We start from the raw sequence: 23,339 nt of genomic DNA, 5'->3' as shown, positions 1-23,339 counted from the left end.
TCTGCCGCACCTCACGTCAGGCGCATGCGCGTTTGCGCACTGGCTGCCGGGAATTGTAGTTTAGTTAGAGATCCCACGAATCCAGTGGCCGCGCTCCCGAAGGCCAAGGCGGAAGCAGGGCGGCCAAAACTGGAGAATCTCGGGGGCCGGGCGAGGAGGAAGGACTCGGGGCTTAGGAACAGCGCGCGCTCGAAGATTCGGCTTCGGGGAAGAGGCAGGGCAAGTCCAGGGTGCCGGGGCCGGTAGTCCGGGCTTCTAGCCTGGAAGATGCACAAGAGGAATGGACCCCCTGCACCCCCGGGCCGAGGCGCTGTCACCGCCCGCCAGGTGAGTGTGTGCCCTCGCTGCCCACCGAGGGGTCCCTTCCCACCCGTCCTCAGAGTCTCTCCCCACCCATCCTCTCACTCGCGGCGAGTCCCCCCCCCCCCCCCCCCCCCCCCCCCCCCCCCCCCCCCCCCCCCCCCGGGGCGCCCCCCCCCCCCCCCCCCCCGAAAAGCGATCTCCTCGCCACCAGGTGAACCCTGGTCCCCGCCCCACCGAGGTGAGGCGCGCTCCCGACTGTATGGCCTACTGGCTTGGGTCATCTAGCTTCTGGCTTCCTACCCTGGTTTCGGGGAACACCTGTTGCTGCAGCAGTTCCAGCGAGGAAGGGGAAGCAATCAGACCGGCTTTTCAAGCCTTTCCATCAACTGGATCAGGCCACACTCTTTACTCCCATTGTACAGATGAGGACACTAAGTATCAGGGAGACGAAAACATCTAACCAAGGTCATAAGGATGAACAGCCTGGCCAGACAGAAATGTCAGTCCACAGGAAAACCCACAGGCCTGTAGCCCAGTGCCATATTCCCAGATCCAGAACCTGTGGGAGTTTGATTTTTCCCAGCTTTGAACCAGGTATCCCAGGCCTGGTCCAGTGCTCAAGTGTGAGTCTATCTAACCACAGGTTTCCTCCTGGCTTTGGTACATTTGACAGATGTATTTGTAGCTCTGAGCCTCAGTTTTCCCACCTGTGGAATGGAGGTCTGGAAGAGTCTTTTAAATCGATGGACAGTTCTAAAGACTTATTGAGATTATTTATGGAAAATGCTAGAACATAGTGCTAAATTATTATTCCCAGTAGGTGGAGCCATGCATAATTGCTAGTATTTGACCAGTTTGGACCTCCAGAAAGGGTAATTTCATGTGACATACCATGTTCTGTTGCTCATTAGCCAAAACAGGAGGGCAGGTCTTCAGAAAAGACACAGTTTCAGCATGTCAGGCCTTTCATTTTTAAATTGTTTTCCTTGCCATGTTTGGGATGGAGCCCAGGGGTTTGCACATACTGTGGTTAGGGTTAGCACTTTACTGATGTGTGCCTCTTCAGGCCCCACACTGGTTGCATTCTAGGCAGGTTCTGCTTCTGAGCCATGCACTCGGTCAAAGTGCCAAGATATTGTCTCATGATGTCTTTCTCAGTCTCCTGGTATCCCCCCCCCCCCCAAACTGTTTACACTTAGAGATTTGCTTCCAACCTTGCATGTGGACTCTCTGGATCCATCCTGGCCATCGGGGCCTGAGTGGAATCTGGAAGGTCCAATGGGACCGTGTTTGTTCCCACAGCTTGGTCTGCTGGTTGACTTCTCCCCAGATGGCCTGATGATCCCTGAGGACGGGGCAAATGATGAGGAACTGGAAGCCGAGTTCTTGGCTTTGGTGGGGGGCCAGCCTCAGGCCCTGGAGAAACTCAGAGGCAAAGGTGAGAGTGGTGCTCAGCACACTCTGGACCATCTTTGGAGCTTCCACTGTGGGCAGGACTTGCAGCTGAGCACTGGGTTGGATGTAGAGCGGGAAAACAGGAGACTCCCACCTTCCTGGAGTCTAGGGTTGGGGTGACAGAGTCAGGGTCAGCTCTGGGTGCAGCTGAGCCTTTTCCAATCTGTTTCCTCCCACATTTTTCTTTGTTTCTTTTTTTTATAATGTGTATTTTGTGCACATGTCTACATGCCACATGTGTCCCGGCACACACGGAAGCCAGCAGAGGTGTCAGAGTCCCCAGAGCTCAAGTTACAAGTAGTTGCGAGCCACCCCATGTGGGTGCAAACTCAGGTCCTCTGCAAGAACAGTTTGCCCTCCCCCATCATCTTCCCAGCCCCTCGGGTGTGTATGTGGGTGGTTTCGCTGTTCACAGTGGCCCTGAGCAAAGCACTGCTTGCTGTTTCAAAGCATCGATGGCAAATCTGGGCCTCTGGAATGTAACATGTGTGTTAGGTAGCTGCGTTTAGGTGGGCGCCACAAGCCTTTGGTCACCAGCTCATTGTGCACTAGTCAACATGCAGCAAGTGTTTAGACGGAAGCACACAGGAGTCAGGGTCATAGGTCATTAGTAAAACCATGACCAGAGGGCCAGCAAAATGGCTCAGTGGGTAAAGACACTTGCCCGGAGTTTGAAAACCCTATGTTTGATTCCTGAGGTTCAGTCCATGGGGCCCACATGGTAGATGGAGAGAACTGACCCTTGAAAGTTGTCCTCTGACCTCTGCACACGTGCTGTAGCACACAAACGTGCGCATGCTCGCACACACATACACTAAGTGTGTAATTACTATACAACCTTACTTGTATTTCCCAGTATTTGACAATTCAGCTCTTATAGAACTTTACAGAACACTGTCTCCTAAAACATAGCACCACATCAACAAAAATGCCACTGACACAGCCCCCCATTTGATTCACGGTTTTGTTTGCCGTGTTTTCACCTACCCACATCCAGTGTGGAGGTAATTAAATGGTGGAATTCCAAATTGCATGATATTGTGAGTGCCGGGATAACATCTCAACCATCCTCTCTAGGATGAGTCACCCTTCCCGAGTGTCCATGCTGCATTGCCATATAGGAGTCCTGTAGTTATCCTGTGGCTGTCCAGCTTATGTCATGAGGCTTTACAGTAGTAGACTTCATTTTACTTGGTTATAGCCATGAGCACAAGAGTGGAGATACAAGAAGATGCCAGGGCATAAGCCTGGGGAGGAAGGTGCTGTCATCTGTGGATGAGGCCGGGGCAGCTCTATGCTTTATCGCTCCAAGAATTTAGTTCCCCGTTTTAGTGCCCACAGTCTACCTGAGAGGAACTGATAAGTTATACGTGTGCTGAAGCCAGGGGGAGGAAGTAACTTGCTCATGGTCACACAGAGAGAACATTGCAGAGCTGAGCTTTGAACTCCGGGTGCCTGGTGTCATCGCTGAGACTAGACAGGGAAGAAATGAGTGCTTAGAGGTTGGGTTGACAGATGGTGGGTGGTAGAGGGCACCTGACTAAAGGGCTCTGGGACAGCAGGCTGTCACAGCGCTCGGGAAAAGGGATCTGTTGTTCAGTTGCTTGTTGTGCTGTTCTGTGGGGCTATGAGTGTAGGGAGGGGCAAGGAGGGCCCTGGGAGAATCCTGTCCTAGCTGGGGGGGTCTTCCTGTCACCAGGTCCCCTCCCAATGGAGGCCATTGAGAAGATGGCCCGGCTCTGTATGAGAGACCTGGATGAGGATGAGGAGGGGACTGATGAGGAAGATGTGGAGGCCGATGAGGACCTGCTGGTGAGCACTGGGCCAGGCTAGGCAGCAGTATATCATCCCCTCGCCTGCCCAGCAGCCTCTGCTTCCTACCCTGGCCATGTATCCCTGCAGGCAGAGCTAAATGAGGTCCTTGGAGAAGAACAGAAGACTGTGGAGCCCCCGATGCCTGTGGCCCAGGTATACCTCCCATAAGTCCTGAGATTCAAGGCTCACCCTTCCCTTATCCACCTATAACCTTTGGCACAGGTGATATGCTACTTCTGAACTCTGGACTGTGATGTCTTCATCATTGGGGGCAGGAAAGATTGGTCCAGGGGACATAATGTGTTCATGCTCTCAGGGGTTGGCCAGGGTGGCCTAAGTGGGGTCAACATCCAGTTTGTACCCCCAACCCTCTATATCTGAAGCCTTCAGGCTCCAACCAAGGAGTAGAGGCCACACTGCAGGAGAGGCTAGCCCTCTACCAGTCTGCAGTGGAGAGTGCCAGGGAAGCTGGGGACAGTGCCAAGATGCGACGCTATGACAGGGGGCTCAAGGTGAGCAGGACAAGGGCAGGGTGCTGGGACCCTACCTGAACCCCAGGAGCACCAGGCTACCACTTGAGCTCAGACTCACATCACATCCTGTTTCAGACACTGGAAAACCTGCTGGTATCCGCCAGGAAGGGCAACATTATCAATGAGGCAGACATCCCACCGCCTGTGGCCTCAGGGAAGGGACCAGCTGGGCACAGCAATGCCCATGCTACTCCCCACCTGGCTCCTGTAAATATGCCAGCCCCAGAGTCCAGTGCCACCTTGGAGGCTCCATCTACCATGGCTCAAACCTCTACCAAGCCCCAGCTGCCCTCAGGTAAGTGGTGGGTAGGGCCCACATAGGATCTCTGTGGGCTCTTTAGAGAGCTTAAAGTATGGTTGTGCATATAATGGAATATTATTTAACCATAAAAAGAATGAATTTCTTTTTAGCATATGCTCTAACGTGGAAGAACCATGAGCACATGATGTTTTTTTGGTTGGTTGGTTTTTGTTTTGGGGAGGGCCAAATTTTCTCTGTGTAGCCCTGCTTGTCTGGAACACGCTTGTCTGGAACGCGCTTGTCTGGAACACGCTCTGTAGACCAGGCTGCCTCTGCCTCCTGAGTGCTGGGATTAAAGGTGTGTGCCACTATTGCCTGAACTTTTTTGTTTTTGTTTTTTTATTCATGAGGACATAATGTTACGTGAAGAAGCCATAGAGGACAGGCACACTAATTCCACTCATAGACGGTTCCCAGGGCTGTCAAGTCCATTAGGATAGGAAGTGAAATGGCAGATGTAATGCTGGAGAGAAGACAGGAGGGAGTGTTAAATAGAAGTGGCGTGTAGTTTGGGGAAATCAGTTATAGAGATGATGAGGATAGCTCTACCACTTTGTGGATGTATGCAATGCCCCTAACTATACACTTAAAAATGGTTAATAGATCTGGAAGTAGTGGCACACTGCCTTAATCCCAGCACTTGGGATTAGTTCTCCCAGGCTGGAGAACTCTGAGTTCAAGGCCAGCCTGGTCTACATAGTGAGTTCCAGGTCAGTCAGAGCTATACAGAGAAACCTTGTCTCAGAAACAAAAACAACAAAAAGTGGTTAATAGATAGGAGATGGCTCAACAGGAAGGTTCCTGCTAAGTAAGCATGAGGCTATGAATTCAGATCTCAGCACATAGGTAAAAAGCTGGCCATGGTGCTGTATAATTGCACTCCTAGTTCAATGAGAGACTGTCTGAAAAAAGACACTTGATGTTGGCCTCTGGCCTCTACAGGTACACTCATCCACACATTTAACAACACATACACAAAACTGGTTACAGTGAGCCAGCCACATCAAAGGCCTTTAATCCCAGTACTTGGAAGGCAGATCAACTTTGAGTTTCAAAGCCAGCCATTTATATAGTGAGCCTAGGCCAATATGTCTCAAAAAGAAAAAGAAAAAAAAAGTAGAAGGGAGCCTAGAGTGCTGGCTCAGCAGTCAGGAGCACTGGCTGCTCTTTCAGGGAACCCAAGTTTGATTTCTAGCACTCAGATCAGGTTCAAACCGTCTGCAACTCCAGGCCTGTGGACAGTCTCTCGTAGCCTCCTGAGACACCAGGCATATACTCCTGGTGTACAAACTTATATGCAGGCAAATCACTCACACACATAAAAGTAGACAGATAAATCTCTTTAGGGGGTTTAAAAATAAGCAGCAAATATTGGGGCTGGAGAGATGGCTCAGCAGTTAAGAACATTTACTGTTCTTGAGGACCCAAGCATAGTTCCCAACAACCACATGGTGGCTTACCACTATCTATAATTCTAGTTTCAAAGGAACTGATACCCTCTCTGGCCCCTAAGGGCACCAGGCATGCATGTGATGCGTTTTAAAATTGGGTGTGGGGAGCTGTATGTGCCGTGGAATGTACGCAAGGGTTAGAGGGTAACCCAGGGAGTTGGTTCTTACCTTCTGCTTTGTGGGCCCTGAAAACCAAACTCAGGCCACCAGGTGGTAGCAGGGTGCCTTTGCCTGCTGCTTGTTCTGGTCAGAAAGACTGTTGTTGAAGCCAGAGGTAGAATTGCTGGTTGTGCAGTTGCCTAGCATGTGTGTGGCCCTCTGATCCACCCTCAGCCCCCAAGCACCCCAGATACCACAAAGGAGAAAACTTAAAATCATCTCTTTGTAATGCTCACGTTGTAAGGTACTTTGAGTGGCAACTTTGTCTACTTTTTAAATTTAAGATGCAAACTGACAGATTAAAAGGGTATAAATCTCGGTCAGGCTTTCAAGAATTCTGGGGGAGAGGGTGAGGGGGAAACTCTAGGCCTAGGGTTGAGTGACGCTCATGTCACTTTAAAGCTGAGTGATCTTATAGTGGGCATGCCCTTGAGCCTTGGGTTTCCACCCATAAAATGGGCTCAAAACTTGGTTGTGAGAATCAAATAGACAGTCTGTGAGTTGGGTTTGGCCGAGGCTCCTGTGTTACTCTTCTTTCTAGGTCCCTGCAGCCCCTTAGCCCAGTTGCAGAGCCTCCAGCGGGAATATAAAGTGGCTGCCCTCCATGCTAAGCATCAGGGTGACACCGCTGCAGCTACCAGACACTTAAGAGTAGCCAAGGTAGGTTTTGGCCCACAGACAGGGCCTACCGATGGAAGGAGCCAGAGGCAGGGTGCAGGCTTTCCACCCTAGCTCCTCTCTAGGGGTCAGCTGTTACCGTTAGAACCTCCTCTGCTATCTGCCTGTATCAATAGCTCAGTATTGGTAGAGCATGGGTTAGGTGGCCCCAGGCATGGGGGACCCCTCTGGCACTGGGCATGGTATGAAACACCCCCTGAGGTCCTGGTAGCCCTTCCCTGCCCATCTCATTTTTTCTCTTAGAGTTTCGATCCTGTCTTGGAGGCCCTGAGCCGTGGAGAACTAGTGGACCTGTCCCGCCTGCCCCCTCCACCTGGTGAGGACCCTATCCCATGTCCCTTCCTACTCCTACTGTTCACTTTGGTGCTGCCCAAGATCACCAAGCAAGCCCCTCACTGGACTGGGCCTCTCTGTCTCCAGACCAACTGTCCCCAGAATCCCCCTTGCCAGCAGCCCAACCTTTGGCTCCTGCCTCAGCACCCACCAGGCCAGGTAGGCTGCTAAGATCCTTTGAGGTGGGCAGACTGGGCCATTGCCTCATTTCCCTCGACCCTTAACCTGCTGCCCACCAATTCTGGCCCAGAGGTTCCCCAGCCCCCGAGGAGCCTCCTGGAGGCACTGGAGCAGCGAATGGAGCGGTACCATGTAGCTGCAGCCCAGGCCAAGGCCAAGGGTGACCAGCGGAAGGCACGCATGCATGAGCGCATTGTCAAGGTGTGTAGGGGGCCAGATGAACACTCTCAGGACCTCTCTTGGCCCCCTAACACTTCTGTGCCCTGCAGCAATACCAGGATGCCATTCGAGCCCACAAAGCAGGCCGAGCTGTGGATGTGGCTGAGCTGCCAGTGCCCCCAGGTAGGCTCCGCCTCCAGATAGGCCCCACCCCAAGTATGTTTCCCCAGGGAAGGTCTCTCCCAGAGTAAGTCCCCCATCTCACTCCTCCTTCCTCTGGGCCTTTGCTGGTCTGTTCTTGCTTAAGAGTTGCCTCACACAGCTGTGGCTGTGCACTCAGGAGCTGTGCAAGCCTCTTAACCAGGGTGAAGTGTGTCATGACAGAAGTGTTTACATCAGGGAAACCAGGACGCTCTCGAAACCAGGTTGTTTTGGGGCTAGTTCTGTCTTTCAGCGGTCTCCCTCCCTCTCTGCTTCATTCCATTCACTCCTGCCAAGTCCTCAGTAGAGTAGAAACCTCTAAGTTCTCAGCTGCCTACAGGTTTATGAGGAAACTGGAGGGTGCAGGTCAGCCTGAGGGCGGGTTGGAGGGTACAGAGCAGTGGTAGAGCACTTACCTATCGTACATAAAGCCCCAGGTTCCATCTCTGGTGTGCAGAGGTGTGGCATGGCACACCTGTTATCCCAGAGCTTGAGAGGCTGAGGCAGAAGGACTACAAGCTCAAAGCCACCCTGAGCTACACAGTGAGGCTGTTTCAGAAAACCAACAGGAAGAAAGGCTTGGAATTCCTCAGTGGGAGGTGGGGTCGATGGCCTTCAACAGTGGGGCCCTGACCAGGCCACTCTGCCGCCCAGGCTTCCCCCCGATTCAGGGCTTGGAGACTGCAGAGCCCCCCCAGCAGAGCCTGGCGGGGGTCCTGGAAACTGCCATGAAGCTTGCCAACCATGATGAAGGCTCTGATGAGGAGCAGGATGAGGCTCCTAAGAAGGTACGAGGGCTCAGGGCTGAGGTATGGGGTGACGACAGGACAAAGTCCTGGGAGGCCTGACTTAAGTAGGAGTGAGCCAGCCTCATACCACAGGCCTGCCACTTCTTGGCTGCAGGGCTCTTGGCAAGCCTCTTTGCTCCCTGGGCCTTAGCCCTTTCATTTACAGAATGGGCACAAACTAGCCTCCCTGTGCGGAGCTGTTGCAGAGGGTAGGTGGAGACAGGACCAAGGCTGTGCTCAGTGCTGTGGACGCCCCAGGCATAGTGGCTCATGCCTGTGATCTCAGCCCTGGAGAGGCTGAGGCAGGAGGATCAGGAGTTCAAAGTCAGCTTCAGCTACATAACGAGTTTGAGGCCAGCCTGGACCACATGAGACCCTGTTAAGGACACAGAGATAGGTTCTTGGTTTTGGGTTCTGACGCCTAGGCGTGAGTAACTACAAACTTTGAAAACACCCTAACCTCTCTGTATTCCTTTATAGCAAAACACGACTGCTGCCTCCACAACCCAGCTGAAGTCCTCACCCTCCAAGGCACCTTTGTCAGGCCCAGCCCCAGCAGGCAAAACCGCACCCAAGGGCACATCCACCAGGGGTAAGTACCCCACCTGCCCTGGCTACCCAGGCCCACCTGACAGCAATGGGCTGGGCAGCCCCCACTGAGGCCTCCCTACGTTCAGCCCAACAGCAGCTGGCCTTCCTGGAGGGCCGAAAGAAGCAGCTCCTGCAGGCTGCGCTGCGCGCCAAGCAAAAGAATGATGTAGAGGGCGCCAAGATGCATCTGCGCCAAGCCAAAGGGCTAGAGCCCATGCTAGAGGCCTCTCGTAATGGCCTGCCTGTGGACATTGCCAAGGTGAGGCCTCTATATTCATGCATACTGCCTGTGGGCTCCCTAGCAGCCATGTGACCTACAATATATTAGTCATCATTTAAACTAAGCTGCTGTGACAAATAGGCTCTTGGAAGACAGCAGTTGAAAGGAGACAGTTATTTCTTGCATGTCACTTAGAACAGACTGGACTCTACAACAGGATGCCTGTGGGGCCTAGGCTCCTTCCAGGTTTTTGCTTTTCATCTTCCTAGGGTCTTGTCTTGGTCCACATGATCCAAATGGATCTCTGACCCATTGCCTCATGCCTATGGAAAGGGTGGAGCAAAAAGGACACAGTGGCTTAAAGGAGTCATTGTAGACACTGGGAATGCCCTGTCCCCTCTCTATTCCTCTGTACCCCTGCTGCCTTCAGAACCTGTCCTTTTGCTTGTCTTCCATTAGCCAAAGCTAGCCATATGGCCATACCTAGCTGCAAAGGGTTCTGGGGCTCGCAGTTTCTTTTCATACAATGCTGTGCATGCCATTACTAGAGAAGAGACTAATCTCTGGGGACAGTTAACGGATTCTGCCCTTTGGGTAGGATTGTTCCCTCAGAGCATCATTTTTGGCTTTGAAGACCTGAAGTCATTCCCACCTCAAAATCATGTAGGATACAGCGTGTGGTGGTGCAGGCCTTTAAATCAGACAGAGCTCTATGAGGTCAGTCTGCTCTACAAATCGAGTCCAAGACAGCCAAAGCCTCACAGAGAAACCTTGTCTTAAACCCCCCTCCAAAAAAAAGGTATTAGACAGGAGCCCAGGATCCCTTGCATGATAGATGGCAGCCTCCATGACAGAAAATCTGGAATACACACTGGGTCCTGGGAATATAATGTTGAGCAAAATGGACAAATATCCCTACCCTTATGGTTCACACGTCGTAGCTAGGGGAACCACAGTGACACAGGTAAATCCAAAGCTTTACTGTGGCTCATGGTCTTGCTTGATCTACCTCCCTCACTCTGTCTAGCCACAGGGTCTTTGTACATGCTCTTCTCGCCCAGAATGCTCCTCCATGGTACTTTTTGGCCTCCCTCTCTCTTCTTAGGTTTTTGGTTGTTATCTATTTTTTTCCAGATGAGGCCTCTGTACACAGGCAAGCCTTGCACTCACTGTGTCTCATGCTGTCCTCAGACTTTCAATTTTCCTATCAGTCTCTTACATGCTGAGATCAGCATTGTGTGCCACAGTGCTTGGCTGTGTCTGTTTCCTGCTGCACCCCCAGTCTCCAGCTGCAAAGCAGGGCCTGCACGTGCACATCACAGGACTGCGCAGCCAGCAGCTTAGATGCCCAAAGGATGGCTTTGTTATATCAGACAGTGTGGGAGCTGAGGGGAGACCCCACACAGGATAGTGAGTAATGGCCAGGGAAGATGACAAAGCACAGCTGCTCCTAGTGGGCCAGTAGGCCCTTGCCTCCCAGCCTCATCCTCCACAGGTGCCGCCTGCCCCTGTCAACAAGGACGATTTTGTACTGGTGCAGCGGCCTGGCCCAGGCCTGTCTCAGGAGGCTGTGCGACGCTATGGGGAGCTTACCAAACTCCTGAGACAGCAACATGAAGTAAGGCCCCACCAGTGATCCTGTCCCCATCCCCTGGTACTGTTTCTCCTGGCCTCCCACCCATTCTCACTTCTTTGCCCTGCAGATGTGTCTGAATCACTCCACACAGTTCACCCACTTGGGCAACATGGCTGAAACTATTAAGTAAGTGCCTGCCTTGCCAGTACCTGCACTGGCAGGCCAGCTGGCCAGGGTCCTGAGCAATTCCATCTCCTGCAGGTTCGAGAAACTGGCAGAAGATTGTAAGCGGAGCATGGACACCTTAAAGCAGGCCTTTGCCCGCAGTCTGTCCACCCCTTCAGCCCGCTTTGAGCAGAGGACCTTCAGTGTTATCAAGTAGGCCTGAAGCCCCCTTGCCTGGGGTGTTTCTGGGGAGGGATGTGTACTTCTGGAAGCTGCTGAGGGATTTGGTCAAGAGTAAATTGATGGTGGGAGAGCAGATAGCCAAAGGTGGGCATGAGGTACTATGTTGGCTAGCACCCATGCTGACACTTGGTAGATACTCAGAAAGTAATTATTAAATGAAAAGAAGCTTCTGGGGGTGTAGCTCAGTCAGTAGATTTCATGCCCAGTATACATGAGACCCTGGGATCCAGGACCTAATAAACCAGATGTACAAGCTTGTGATCCCAGCCTGGAGGAGGTGGAGGCAGGAGGATCAGAAATTCAGTCATCCTTGGCTTCATGGTGAGTTTGAGGCCAGCCTGTGCTACATGGGACTTTACCTCAAAAGAAAAGGATCCTCCAACAGCTAGAGTGTTCGCTAGCGCCTAATAGGAATATAGAATAAAGAGCACAGCTAAGATGTTTCTAGGTACATAGTAGGTGCTCAGAGAAAACTGGCAAATAAGGACCAGTGAGGTGGGCCAGCCGGTAAAGGGACTTGTGCATGTATGTACACACAATAAATACAAAAACAAATAGAAGTAGGTACCAAATAAATGTGAGCACTGAACAGTGAGCCCAGTAGTCGGGCAGGGGAGTGCCTCACTGAAGCCAGGAGTAGCACCCTACAGTCTGGAGGATTCCCTGCTCCACGGAGGGAAATGAGAGCTGCAGGCTGGGGCTGAGGTGCCTACTTCTGTTTCCCTGCCCACTGAAAGGATCTTTCCGGACTTGAGCAACAGTGACATGCTCCTGTTTATCGTGAAGGGCATCAACTTGCCCACACCCACAGGTGAGGGCATAACCCAGAAGCAGAGGCGGGCTGGTCTCTCTGCCTAGGTCTGACCCTTGTCTACCTGCAGGGCTGTCCCCTGGTGACCTGGATACCTTTGTCCGGTTCGACTTCCCTTACCCCAATGTGGTAGGTAAATCTTCAATTGGGTGGAGACCCGGAAGTAAGGTAAGCAGGAAGTCCAGGTCTGGTCTGCGCCCTGGTCACTCCTGCCTCCTCCCTAATACAGGAAGAAGCTCAGAAAGACAAGACCAGTGTAATCAAAAATACAGACTCCCCTGGTGAGTTGCCTTGCCTTCTGCAGAAAATAACCTAAAACTAGGGCTAGCGTAGAACTGTAGCTCAGAAGCCCTGGGCTTCCACCCCTAGCTACCAAAAAATAAAATAAAATGAAAATGAAAAGAGAAGATGGGTCAGGGTTCAGTAGGTGAAGCAATTGCAGGGCAAGCAGAAGGGCGTGCATTTGGATCCCTAGATAGGGAGGACAGCATGCCTCTAATCCCACACTCCTACAGGGAGGTGGAGACAAGAGGGCTGTGGGCCACATTGGGGTGCATGGCAACGAATGTCTCAGACAAGGTAGAAGGTGAAGCCTGACAGCTGAGGCTGCGCTGTCCTCCACGTGAGCATACGTACACGAAGTGTGCACACAGGCCCGTGCACATGCCTATACACCTAGCCTCTTTTCTCCCCTCCTTCCCTTCATAGAATTCAAGGAGCAGTTCAAACTCTGCATCAACCGTGGCCACCGTGGCTTCCGAAGGGCCATCCAAACCAAGGGCATCAAGTTCGAAGTGGTCCACAAGGGGTGAGCCAGGGTTCACAGGTTCTAAGCTCCCATTGAGTGGAACTGCATGCCAACCATTGCACCTTCCTCCACACAGGGGCCTATTCAAGACTGACAGGGTGCTGGGTACAGCCCAGCTGAAGCTGGATATGTTGGAGACAGCTTGCGAAGTCCATGAGATCCTGGAGGTGAGGCAGGAGCTTTCGGATGCTCGGCACCATGCTCTGTTGTCACCAGTCGTCCCTGGCACTTCTAAGGGCTCCTGTTAGAGGTGGCTGCTCTTGACCTCTTGACTTCTCATTCCTGCCTAGGTTTTGGATGGTCGCCGGCCCACAGGGGGCCGGCTTGAAGTGATGGTTCGGATCCGGGAGCCACTGACAGCCCAGCAGTTGGAGACTACAACTGAGAGGTGGCTGGTCATTGATCACCTTCCAGCAGCTGTGAGCACAGTGAGTCCCTGGCGGATCTGTCACCTCTGGGAATGGAGCTGCGGTCAGGGACCCAGTACTCATGGGATTGGTTCTATGTACCAAAACAGGTCCCTGGGCCCAAAGCAAAGGTGGCCCCCATACCTGCCTCTTCGAGGGAAACAGGGAATAGGTAAGTCGGGGCTAGGCCACACTGAAGTAAGTCCTCTCGTCTCAGTTCCTTCTGTAGTTTCCATCAGGCACATCAGACCATATCCTGTCCGACTTCAGAACCATTGACAACCCCTTCTCAGGGAATTCAGTTTAAAAGCCTCTGCTTGATCTTTAAAACCTTTGGTGATCTGACCATTGTCAACATATTTAGCTTCTTCTTTCTTTACTCTTCTACTTTTCTTCTGTCCATGTCTCTATCTCTTTGTCTCTCTTTCCCTCAAGCAGGTCTCAAACTCATTCATGACCCCCCGCCTCCTTCCTGAGTGCTGGGATGACAGGCATACCCAGAACCTCCAGCCTCGGTTACTCTTTCCTGGTCTCTGGACTTCTGGAGGCCCTTCTGAGATCCCCTAGCCGCACTCTTCCTCCCTATGCCTCTGCCCAGCTGCCTCCTCTGGAGCCACCACTTCCTCTGTAGCCCTTCATCCCCCTCTCTGCCCTGCAGATCAGCACGGCCCCTGCATAGCCTTAGCGTGCTGGCCTTTGACCAAGAGCGGTTAGAAAGGAAGGTAGGTGCCTGCCCTGCTGGGCTCAGTGGGGTGGGCCTAAGGATGGGCTCCAGATTGACTCATAGCTCTCTTTGTACCCTCCAGATCCTGGCCCTGAGGCAGGCACGCCGGCCTGTGCCCCCAGAAGTGGCCCAGCAGTACCAGGACGTAGTACAGCGTAGCCAGTGGCAGAGGGCACAGCTGGAACAGGGGGGTGCTGCCATCCGAAGGGGTAGGGCAGGAGTGGGGCTGGGGAAGGGTGTGCCTGGAGAGGGGCCTGTTTGCTAGGAGAGAAGTGTGTACAGTGGGAGGGAACTGAGAACCCTGGAATGGGGCAGGGTTCCACAAAAGTGGGGAGAAGCAGCTGCCTAGCCCTGACCCCCTCTCCCACTTCTCAAGAGTATGCAATCCATCTGGAGCGCCAGCTACACTTCTACACAGAAGCTGCCCGGCGCCTGGGCTATGACGGAAGCAGGGTAAGTTGCGTCTGTGAGGTGGGTGCTGAGTTATAGTCAGGGTCATCCTGGACTGTCAGCCAATCACCCCTTCCCCTAGGAGGCCGCAAAGGAGGCATTGTACCGGCGGAACCTGGTGGAGAGCGAGGTAAGTGGCCACAGAGGTGAGGGCCCCACCTGGTGGTGGTGGTCCCTGACACCCTGTGTCTCCCTCAGCTGCAGAGACTCCGCAGGTGAGGCCATCCCTGGACTCCAGGCCCCACAGCCCAGTGCCAGGCCGAGCTCCAGGGCCACCGAGCAGACAAGCAGACAATCAGCGGACAGTTGGTTCTGGACTCGCCCTGTCCAGGCCCCTGGCCACAGGGGCATTGGGACAGCACTCTCACCCCAGCCTGGCTGGTTGGGCCTTGGAGAGTCTTGTTTGCACATCCAGGAGCATCTGGAGCAAGGAGGGTAGCTGGGTCACAAGCCCAGAGGGCCCTGCAAGCACTTTACTTCCTGCCCCTCCCCAGTCTTAACCCCACAGCCCTCTCCAAAGATGCCTCTGAGGCTGTCAAGCTCAGCTGGCTCTCTAGGGACTGTGCTGGCCCACCTGCCCCCATCCCACTAGGGCCAACAGAATAAACGGCCAAGGCCTGCCTCGGCTTCGTCCTTTTTCCTTGATGTGGCACCCTCAGCGGCTGGCCTGGGCCTCCCCACTCAGCCCAGTTCCCTGGAAAGGCCTGGGTGAGCCTGTAGCTTGGGCCTTTTGGGCTTACGCAGTAAGGCTGGACCCTGCAGGACACTGTTTGGTGACCCATGTGTCTGTCTCAGGCTATCCACTCAGTCACAGGCCATGGGACCAAACTGACTGACTGTATCCTGGAGCCTCGTCTCCATACTTGGACCCAAGTGGGATGGGAAAGACACTCCTTAGAGATGTGGGGGAGAGATGGCTCTCATTGGGCACTGAGTCCCACGTGAACATGAAAGGACGGCTGCTTTATTTTCCCCATCACTGTCGGCGGTGGAGGGTGTAGTCTGCGGCCCAGAATGTTCAAGACAGCACACTTCCTGCTTCAGCCCCTAGCCTCCCCTAGGAGACACCTGCTCCTCATGCTTTGGCCAGCTCTGGGCAGAACAGGCCCAGCCTCCAAAGCCCTGACTGAGAACTTTCTTAGTCCACAGTCCATCAGAGATCAGGCCAGGGCTACTTGGCTAGCCCCTCAGGGCTCAGGGCCCCTTGCCCTTTGGTGGCAGCTGGACCAGGACCTGTTCTGGGTTTTCTGCAGTGTCTACCACACGTAGGTGTACAAGCCGCAGGAAGGCCTCGGCTGCGATGCTTGTCATGTGAAGCCTGTTGGCCCTGTGCAGAAAGGCGGGGTGTTAGGGCAGTGACAGGTGAGCTACTGTCCTCATCCAGACTCCCCTATCCCTCACCTGAGAAAGAGGGCGCGTAGGCGGGGTGTGCTGAGGAAGGCCTCTGGGCCTACATGGCTGATACGGTTTGCCTGCAGATGAAGCTCCTCCAGGGCCTCGGGTAGATCAGGCGGCACAAAAGATAGCTGATTGTGGCTCAGGTCCAGTACCTGACAGACACAGCACCATGGTGGGCTCAGGACCTAGGCCTTGCTTCCAGCCCCTTCCTCCCCAGTCTGCTGATAGTTCTATGCCAGGCTCAGGCCTCCTCCAGATCCCTGTTAGTAATGGTTGCCAGATTCTTTCACTCCATAGAGATCCACTGAGCCTGATCTATTTCAGATTACTCCATGGGAGGTAGATTCAGCAAGACTCAAGGGTATGAAGATGGTAGTCCCTCACATCCCTCCCTTACACCGTTTTTCTCTCGTTCCGTTTCCTTCCATTCCCTTTCCCATCTCCCCTTTCTTCTTTCCATAGTCTCAGAGGGCTTCAAACTCAATCCTTCTACCTCAGCCCCCTACCCAAGGGGTCCCCACACCTGGCTCTGCAGCTCACTCTCACACTGTCTCTTCTGTGATTACCCAGATGGTCTCTTACTCTAACTAGGATGCTTGGGGTCAGAGAGGGGCTAAGGGCCCTCCCTGCCTTGTGCTCAGCTAGGTTGCCAGAACCTAGAGACCACAGGCACCCCTTAAAATGCAGGAGTGCTCGGAAGTGAGGTCCTCCACCAGAAGGTGGGGGCCTATCAGCAACAACCTGGGCAGGGGTTTAGCTATCCCAGGCTGCCCACGTGGGGCTCTGTGGCATGCCCGGGCTCAGAGCTGGACCATAGGTGGGATGGAGTACCCACACACTGTAGTTAACCCCTGACCTGCAGCGCTTGCAGCTCGTGCCAGGTGCCCGGCCCAATGTCGCCCACGCGGAGCCGGTTGTGCGCCAGGTTCAGCTCCCGGAGCTTATTCAGGCCGGCAAGTGGCTCTGGCTCCAGGGCCCGCAGCTGGTTGCGTTGCAGTCTCAGTGAACGCAAACTGGCAGGTAGGCCCTCGGGTAGACGGCTCAGCTGGTTACCGGCTAGGTCCAAGCTGCACAGGGCACGCAGGCGGCGGAAGGCGTGGGGGTGTATGCGTGCACTGGCCAGGCAGTTATAGGCCAGGTTGAGCTCGGCCAGCCCTCGCGCAGACACCAGATCCCGCGCACCTAGCGCGGCCACGCGATTGTGGGGCATCACCAGGGCCTGTAGGTGTCGGGGCAATGCGGGGGGCACGCGCTCCAGCCTGTTGCCATAGAGGTGCAGCGTGTGCAGGGCCCGCAGAGGCCTCAGCGTCCCCGCGGGCAGCGCCGAAGCCCCCAGCTGGTTGTGCTGCAGCAGCAGGTAGCGCAGGCCCCTTGCTTTGTGCAGCCTCACCGCTTCCACCTGCCGGATGCAGTTGCGACCCAGGTGCAGTATGGTCAGCGAGCCAGGTAGACCCTCAGGCACGGTGGCCAGCTGGTTGTGGGACAGGTCCAGGTACTCAAGGCTGCTCAACTTGCTGTTGGGAGAGAGGTGATGGAATGGTCACGTCAAGAACTGGACCCCATAAATCTTACCAGAAAGGAAAAAAAAAAATGGTTTTAAGACTCCTTTAGACTGGAGATTTCAAGTAGAGAGTGATGGAGCAAGGATTGCTATGATATGGAAGACTGGCATGTGGCAGCCCAGAGTGGCCATGAGCATAGGCATGGAATCCCAGCACTCAGAGGTGATCTAAGAGGACTCGGAGTTTCACACCAGCTTGGACTACATATAGTCAGTCTTTCAAAAACAAAAACAAAACAAAACAAAACAAAAAACTCTAGGGTGAGGCTGGAGAGATGGCTCAGCAGTTAAGAGCACTGGCTACTCCTCCAGAGGACCAGGGTTCAGTTCCCCACACGGCAGCTCTCAGTTGCCTTAACTGCAGTCCCAGGAGATCCACTGTCCTTTTCCCTCTTCCAGCACTGCAGACGTGCTTCACAGGCAGCCATGCAGGCAAATCACCCACAAACATTAAAATAAAGAAACCGAGCTGAGCCTTGCAGTGTACATCCCAGCAATCAAAGGGTAGAGGCAGGCAGAGCTAAATGAGTTGGAGGCTGGTCTGGTCTACATAGCAAGTTCCAGGACAACCATAGCTACGTAGAGAAAGCCTGTCTTTAAGAGGGGGGAAGGGCTTAGAGTAATCCCATCACTCTAGTGGCAGAGACAGGTGGATCTCTGAGTTGGAGGCCAACCTGGTCTACAGAGTGAGTTTCAGGACAGCCAGGGCTACACAGAGAAACAAAACCCACAAGAGCTGAGGCTCAGCTCAGAGCTTCTGTCCACCCGTCTACAGCCCTGTAGGGAGGGCCTGGGCTGTGGCCAGGTGGTAGACTTGTTTCCTAGCATATGTGAGACCCTGGACTCTTATCTCCCCACCACAAACACCATAACTCTTGGGTAATAGAACCTCAAGAAAGGGTAGCAGGGGACAAGGACACCGGCAAGAATTGCAGCCTACAGTAACACCTTTTGTGCCAGGCAGAGCAGCAGGGTGTGCACTAGGCTCTCACTAGATGAAGTCCTGGATCAGGAACCCTGCAAAGGAGGGGGCGGCTGCCGGCACAGGACTGCAGCGTCCCTACCTGAAGGTGGTCGCATCCAGGCCACTGTCTGTCAACTGATTACGCTGCAGATACAGTTCACGGAGTTGGGTGTGAAGGCTCAGCGCTCCTCTGGGCACTTTGGAGATGAGATTGTTCTACAAAGGGAGAAGAGAAGGCGATAGAGGGTCAGGCCGTGGGACGCCGTGGGAGCCACAGAAGGCTCGAGTAAGAGAGTGGCCAGGAGCCTGCCTTGTCTGGAAGGGAGTGGAAGGGGTTTTGTTGTCGTTGCTGTTTTAAAATGATTATTCTAATAATATCTGGAATTCTGGAGAGCAGTTGAAAGGACAGAAAAGGAGCAGTGCCACAGAGAGTGGAGAAGTCCCACAGGCCCAGGCGTCTGTGTGTGTGAGTGTGTGCGTGTGTGTGCACACGCGTGCATGACAGGCAGGGTACCTGCAGATGAAGGCGCTCCAGGGAGGCTGGCAAGCTGGGTGGTAGGTAGCTGAGCCGGTTGCTGGAGAGGCTTAGGGTGGTGACGGCCTCTGAACCACGGAAGGTGTTAGGTGGCAGGCCGCTGTTGCTCAGTCTGTTGTTGTGGAGGTACACGGACCTGAGGAGAGCCAGGCTGCTGCCACGGTCCATGCCTGCGCACACCCCTCCCACACGTGCCCTAGCACCCTCCCTCTCCAGCTGGGTTGCCAACAGCCCCTGTTTGAGAGTGAAGGGCCTGTGTGCATGCCTGCGTGTGTGCGTGCGTGCGTGTGTGTGGGGTGTAGGTGGCATCTAGACTTTTGATATAGTGTGTGGGGCTCTGGCTCACCCCTCATGTTCCCCCCCAGTACCACAACCCTCGGCTCCCCACACAGACCTGAAGCCCCTTTGGTCCCAACTTGGGGACATAGCCCCAAACTGAGCTGAGTGTTTCAGACCTCCCAAAACTGAGCTGAGCCCTCTCTGACACCCCCACCTCCCAGCGCAGGGCCATGCCCCAGGATCCCCAGAACAGAGCCCGCCAGCCTTTTCTTTTACCCCACTCCCAGTGCATAGCTAAGCCCCAGATCCTCCAAGACAGGGCTGTCCTCTGGTTCTCCTTATGCAGGGCCAGTACATGCCCCCAGGACAGGCCTATTTTCCCCGTGGCCTCTGGGGGCAGGATCCTGGAATCAAAGGTTGGGGGGCCGAGCCGGGTGCTAAGGCTACCGGAGTGCAGGCTTCTCCCCAAAGGTGAGAGGAAAGATCTCCGCCACTTGATTGGCAGCCAGATCGGCGACACGCAGGGAGCGTGGCAGGAACTGGGGCGCAACAGAGAGCTGCAACAGCAACAGCGTCTCGTCCTGGCGCCCGGTTTCCTGCTCCCCAGCCCCACCCCCAGCCAGGCTGTGCCCTCTCAGGGATACAGGCTCACCTTGTTGTGGGCCACGTAGAAGTTCTCTAGCTGGGTGAGGGACTCAAAGGCCTCATCAGGCAGGCCTGGGGGAGCACAGTAGGCAATGGATGAGGGGACCAGCATTCTAGTAACCCCACTCTGAAGGCGAGGGACCAACATGGGTTCCTAGGCCTCCCCTCCACCCTCAACACACACATCCTGTCCTTACTCAAAAGCCACAGCTACCACCATCCCCCAACCCTCGAAATTCCACCATGCTCAGCAGTTGTGGAAACCCCCGAAGAGCTGGCCACAACTGGCAAATAGCGGATGTGGAGTGAGGCTGGGAGCTGCTTGTTCCCAGCCTGAGGCCCTCACCCTCTGAGGAGATGACGTTGCTGTGCAGGTCCAGGGTGCGCAAGCCGCTGAGGCGAGACAGCTCATTGTATGGGAGCTCCTGCAGCTGGTTGTTCTGTGGAGGAGAGACATTCACACCAAGGCCTGGCCCTTGCTCCTCAGCTTGTAACCTGGAGCTGTAGCCCCGTGGCAGAGAGTACTTGCTTACTTCCGTAAGGCCCTAATATCTCCAGAGAGCAGAGGAAGAGGTGGAGGAGAGAAGAAAGCATCCCATTCTTGGATCCCAAACAACCTTGAGATTTGCAAGGCACTGGGCTTTTGCTGCATCATCCAACAATTAACACATTACCCTGAGCCCTAGGCCACACAGGCTGCTCATTTTGAATCTGATCTCTGACACTTCTCTAGTGCCCCTGTTCCCTGTGTACCCAACACAGGCCTTTGCTATACAGTGAAGAATGGCCTCAAACTTGTGTCCATCCTCCTACTTCAGCATGCTTAGTGCGGGGGCCACCACAACAGACTCTGACCTCAGCCCCCAGCACCCTTTTGCTCCAAGTTATCCCAGAGTGCTCAAAGCGACTTCCAACATCACAAAGATTGCCCCAGAACTCAGTGCCTCTTGGTTTGTTTTTTTATTTTTTTGTTTGTTGTTTGTTTTAAAATTTTTTGTTTGTTTGTTGATTTTTTTTTCAAGACAAGGTCTCTCTGTATAGCCCTGGCTATAGCTTTGTAGACCAGGCTGTCCTCAAATACACAGAATTCCACCTGCCTCTGCCTCCCAAGTGATGAGATTAAAGGCATGCACCACCAGTCTTTTGACCAAAATAATTTTACCCCTTCTAAGATGCTGACTCCAAACTCAGCTCTCCAGACACATGATGCTTCTACCTGTGGTGCTGGCCTGGCTTAGCAGACCCAGAGCAAGGACAGGTTCAACTCTGGCATGTGTACACATGGACCCTGCCTGGGCCTTGTGCCTCTCTGGGTCTCTGACCCCAGCCCTCACCTGCAAGGAGAGGTGCCTAGCAGCTGTGGTGATATTGTCCGGGAATACTCTCAGGTCCAGGCCAGCACAGTCCACTGTGTCCTCTCGGGGACAGGAGCAGCGCCAAGGGCAAAGCCTCGGCAGCGGCTGTGAGCTGTCACCCAAGTGTGGAAAGTCAGGGTCTTCCATGTGTGCTGCTGGCCACCTCAGCATCAGGAGCAGCAGTAGCTCTTGAGGCCTCTGGAGCAAGGGGTCAGAGGGCTGCCTGGTGAGTTCCCTTCTGAGGGGCACCTAGCCTGTGGGGAGAACCAGGCAGGGATGGGCAGACCGCCCTCAGTCCCTCCCTGCCCACCTTACCATGGTCATCCCTGCTATGCCTGTCCCCAAGCTTGGTCCAGCAGTCACTTCCAATGTCTGTTGTGACGACAGCTGCCCTCCATCTCTCAGCATAGGGCAGAAGGACACACACAAATACAGCTATATCATAGGGCCTAGGAGAATACCATCTCCTTCCCCTCCCTGAAGAGGGCAGGCTGAAGGCTGGATAGGGTGGCAAGGCCCATCTAGCCCAGCCCTCCCTCCCTGTCTGCTCCAATCACTCCCGCTCTACTTTCATAACCTCAGCCAGCCTAAACTGAGCCACAGTGATGAGGAATGTTTGAGGAAACGCTGACATTCACCCTAGCTGGTATTTGGTCTGACCACAGATGGGAACAGGGGTGCCAGTGGATGGGGGAGGCATAGGAGAGTCCCCAAAAAGATGAATCCAGCCCGAAGGGCTCAAGGGAGGATTGGGCTTCTGTTTTCATGCCTGGCTGGCAGCCACAGCCCACTCCCCAAGCAGTCATGGCTCTTGGAAGGAAATTAATGTAAGAGAGGCAGAGGCTGATGGCTATGCCTGTGAGCTGGGTGCCAGCCTTCCTGTTTGAGCCTAGGTTCTCTGCCTCAGCTTCCCTTCTCGTAACCGGTTATGGCTGCCTCACCTTCCAGAAACACTGTAAAGTTCAATAAGCTAACGTAGATGGGTGGGCAGCTATGTGGCACAGGCTCACAATCCCAGGGCTTGGGGAGGGTGAGGCAGGAAGATACTGGTTGACGCTGGTGCTGGCTCCATGAGCATCTTAAAAACAAGCAATGTGTCAAATGTATATGGGGAAAAAAAAGAAAAGCAAGGTGCAATGGTGCACACCTGTAATCCCAGCACTCAAGGAAGCAGAGGAAGGAGGATCTCTATGAGTTTGAGGCCAGCCTGGTCTACAAAGTGAGTCCAGGACAGCCAAGGCTACACAGAGAAACCCTGTCTTTAAAAAAAAAAAAAAAAAAGATTCCCTTCCTCAAAGGAATATTAAATAAAATCTCTGGGGCTGGAGAGGTGGTTCAGAGGTAAAGAACTGGCTGCTCTCCCAGAAGGTCTGTGTTCAGTTCCCAGTGCTCAGAACTCCAGCCCCAGGGATCTGGGTAGGTAGTCCTGGGTGTAGGAAAGGTATCCAAACGAGTCAGAGAGCAGGCTAGCAGGCAGCCTTCCTCTACAGCTTCTGTGCCAAGCTCCTGCTTGAGTTCCTGCCCCAGCTGCCCTCAGCAGCAGCTGATGAACAGTGTGAGATGAAATGAACCTTACTCTACCTTAAGTTGCTTTGGTCAGAGTTTAATCACTGAGACAATAAAGAAGCTAGAATTCCCAAAAACTTCTAATGGAGACTGAGAAGTTGTAGAGGCTGGAGAAATGACCCAGTGGTCACAGTACTGGCTGCTCTCCCAGAGGACCCTGGTTCAATTCCCAGCACCCACATAGCAGCTAACACCTGTCTAACTCCAATTCCAGGGGATCTGACACTCTCACACAAACATGCAGACAAAACACCAATGAACATAAAATAAAAATCAATTATGAAAAAAAAGACTCAGAAGTTGGATCATGTGTGGTGGACACACCCTTAATCTCAGCACTCAGGGGGCACAGGCAGTGGCTCTTTGAGTTCAATGCCACCCTGGTCTATATAGCAAGTGCTAAGCCAGCCATGGCTATACAGTGAGATTCTCTCTTTAAAAAATATAATAAGCTGGGTATAGTGACACAAGCCTTTAATCCTACCCTTGGGGAGGCAGAGGCAGGTGGATCTCTGATTTCGAGGCCAGCCTGTCTACAAAGTGAGTCCAGGACAGCCAGGGCTACACAGAGAAATACTGTCTCAGGGGAAAAAGAATGACTCAGGAAGTGAACAACTCTCAGGGAGTCCTAAAAACCTAGCACATGGACAATCCTTTCCTTCCCCAAGGTTATACAGAAGTAAGT

The 23,339-nt window shown here is 53.7% G+C and overlaps 2 protein-coding genes across 2 annotated transcripts; one reads left to right on the top strand and one right to left on the bottom strand.

The window, feature by feature from the left end:
* The first annotated feature begins 57 nt into the window (after window positions 1-57).
* On the top strand, window positions 58-14,977 carry Cc2d1a (coiled-coil and C2 domain containing 1A). The gene is made up of 29 exons (XM_055620726.1): window positions 58-327; window positions 1,606-1,741; window positions 3,458-3,570; window positions 3,661-3,726; window positions 3,957-4,085; window positions 4,182-4,401; window positions 6,559-6,677; window positions 6,939-7,011; window positions 7,116-7,187; window positions 7,279-7,409; window positions 7,478-7,550; window positions 8,223-8,356; window positions 8,837-8,948; window positions 9,034-9,206; window positions 10,663-10,785; window positions 10,871-10,929; window positions 11,005-11,121; window positions 11,889-11,962; window positions 12,033-12,091; window positions 12,192-12,243; window positions 12,671-12,770; window positions 12,847-12,937; window positions 13,061-13,198; window positions 13,288-13,349; window positions 13,836-13,899; window positions 13,984-14,110; window positions 14,278-14,354; window positions 14,434-14,481; window positions 14,550-14,977. Exons 1-29 carry the CDS (start codon window positions 268-270, stop codon window positions 14,568-14,570), a joined length of 2,823 nt encoding a protein of 940 aa, XP_055476701.1. The 5' UTR covers window positions 58-267; the 3' UTR covers window positions 14,571-14,977.
* Window positions 14,978-15,545: 568 nt separating this feature from the next.
* Window positions 15,546-21,496, bottom strand: Podnl1 (podocan like 1). The gene is made up of 10 exons (XM_055620950.1): window positions 21,404-21,496; window positions 21,068-21,286; window positions 20,080-20,173; window positions 19,741-19,805; window positions 19,536-19,645; window positions 18,789-18,945; window positions 18,375-18,490; window positions 16,606-17,263; window positions 15,753-15,901; window positions 15,546-15,678 (listed from the first exon to the last, which is right to left on the bottom strand). The coding sequence occupies exons 1-10, from the start codon at window positions 21,494-21,496 to the stop codon at window positions 15,546-15,548; spliced, it is 1,794 nt and encodes a 597-aa protein (XP_055476925.1).
* Between the last annotated feature and the right edge of the window lie 1,843 nt (window positions 21,497-23,339).

Source organism: Psammomys obesus, unplaced genomic scaffold, assembly GCF_907164565.1.
Source record: "Psammomys obesus unplaced genomic scaffold, mPsaObe1.curated_primary_1811, whole genome shotgun sequence".
NCBI classification, from domain to species: domain Eukaryota; kingdom Metazoa; phylum Chordata; class Mammalia; order Rodentia; family Muridae; genus Psammomys; species Psammomys obesus.
This window is presented reverse-complemented; position numbering and strand designations above follow the sequence as displayed.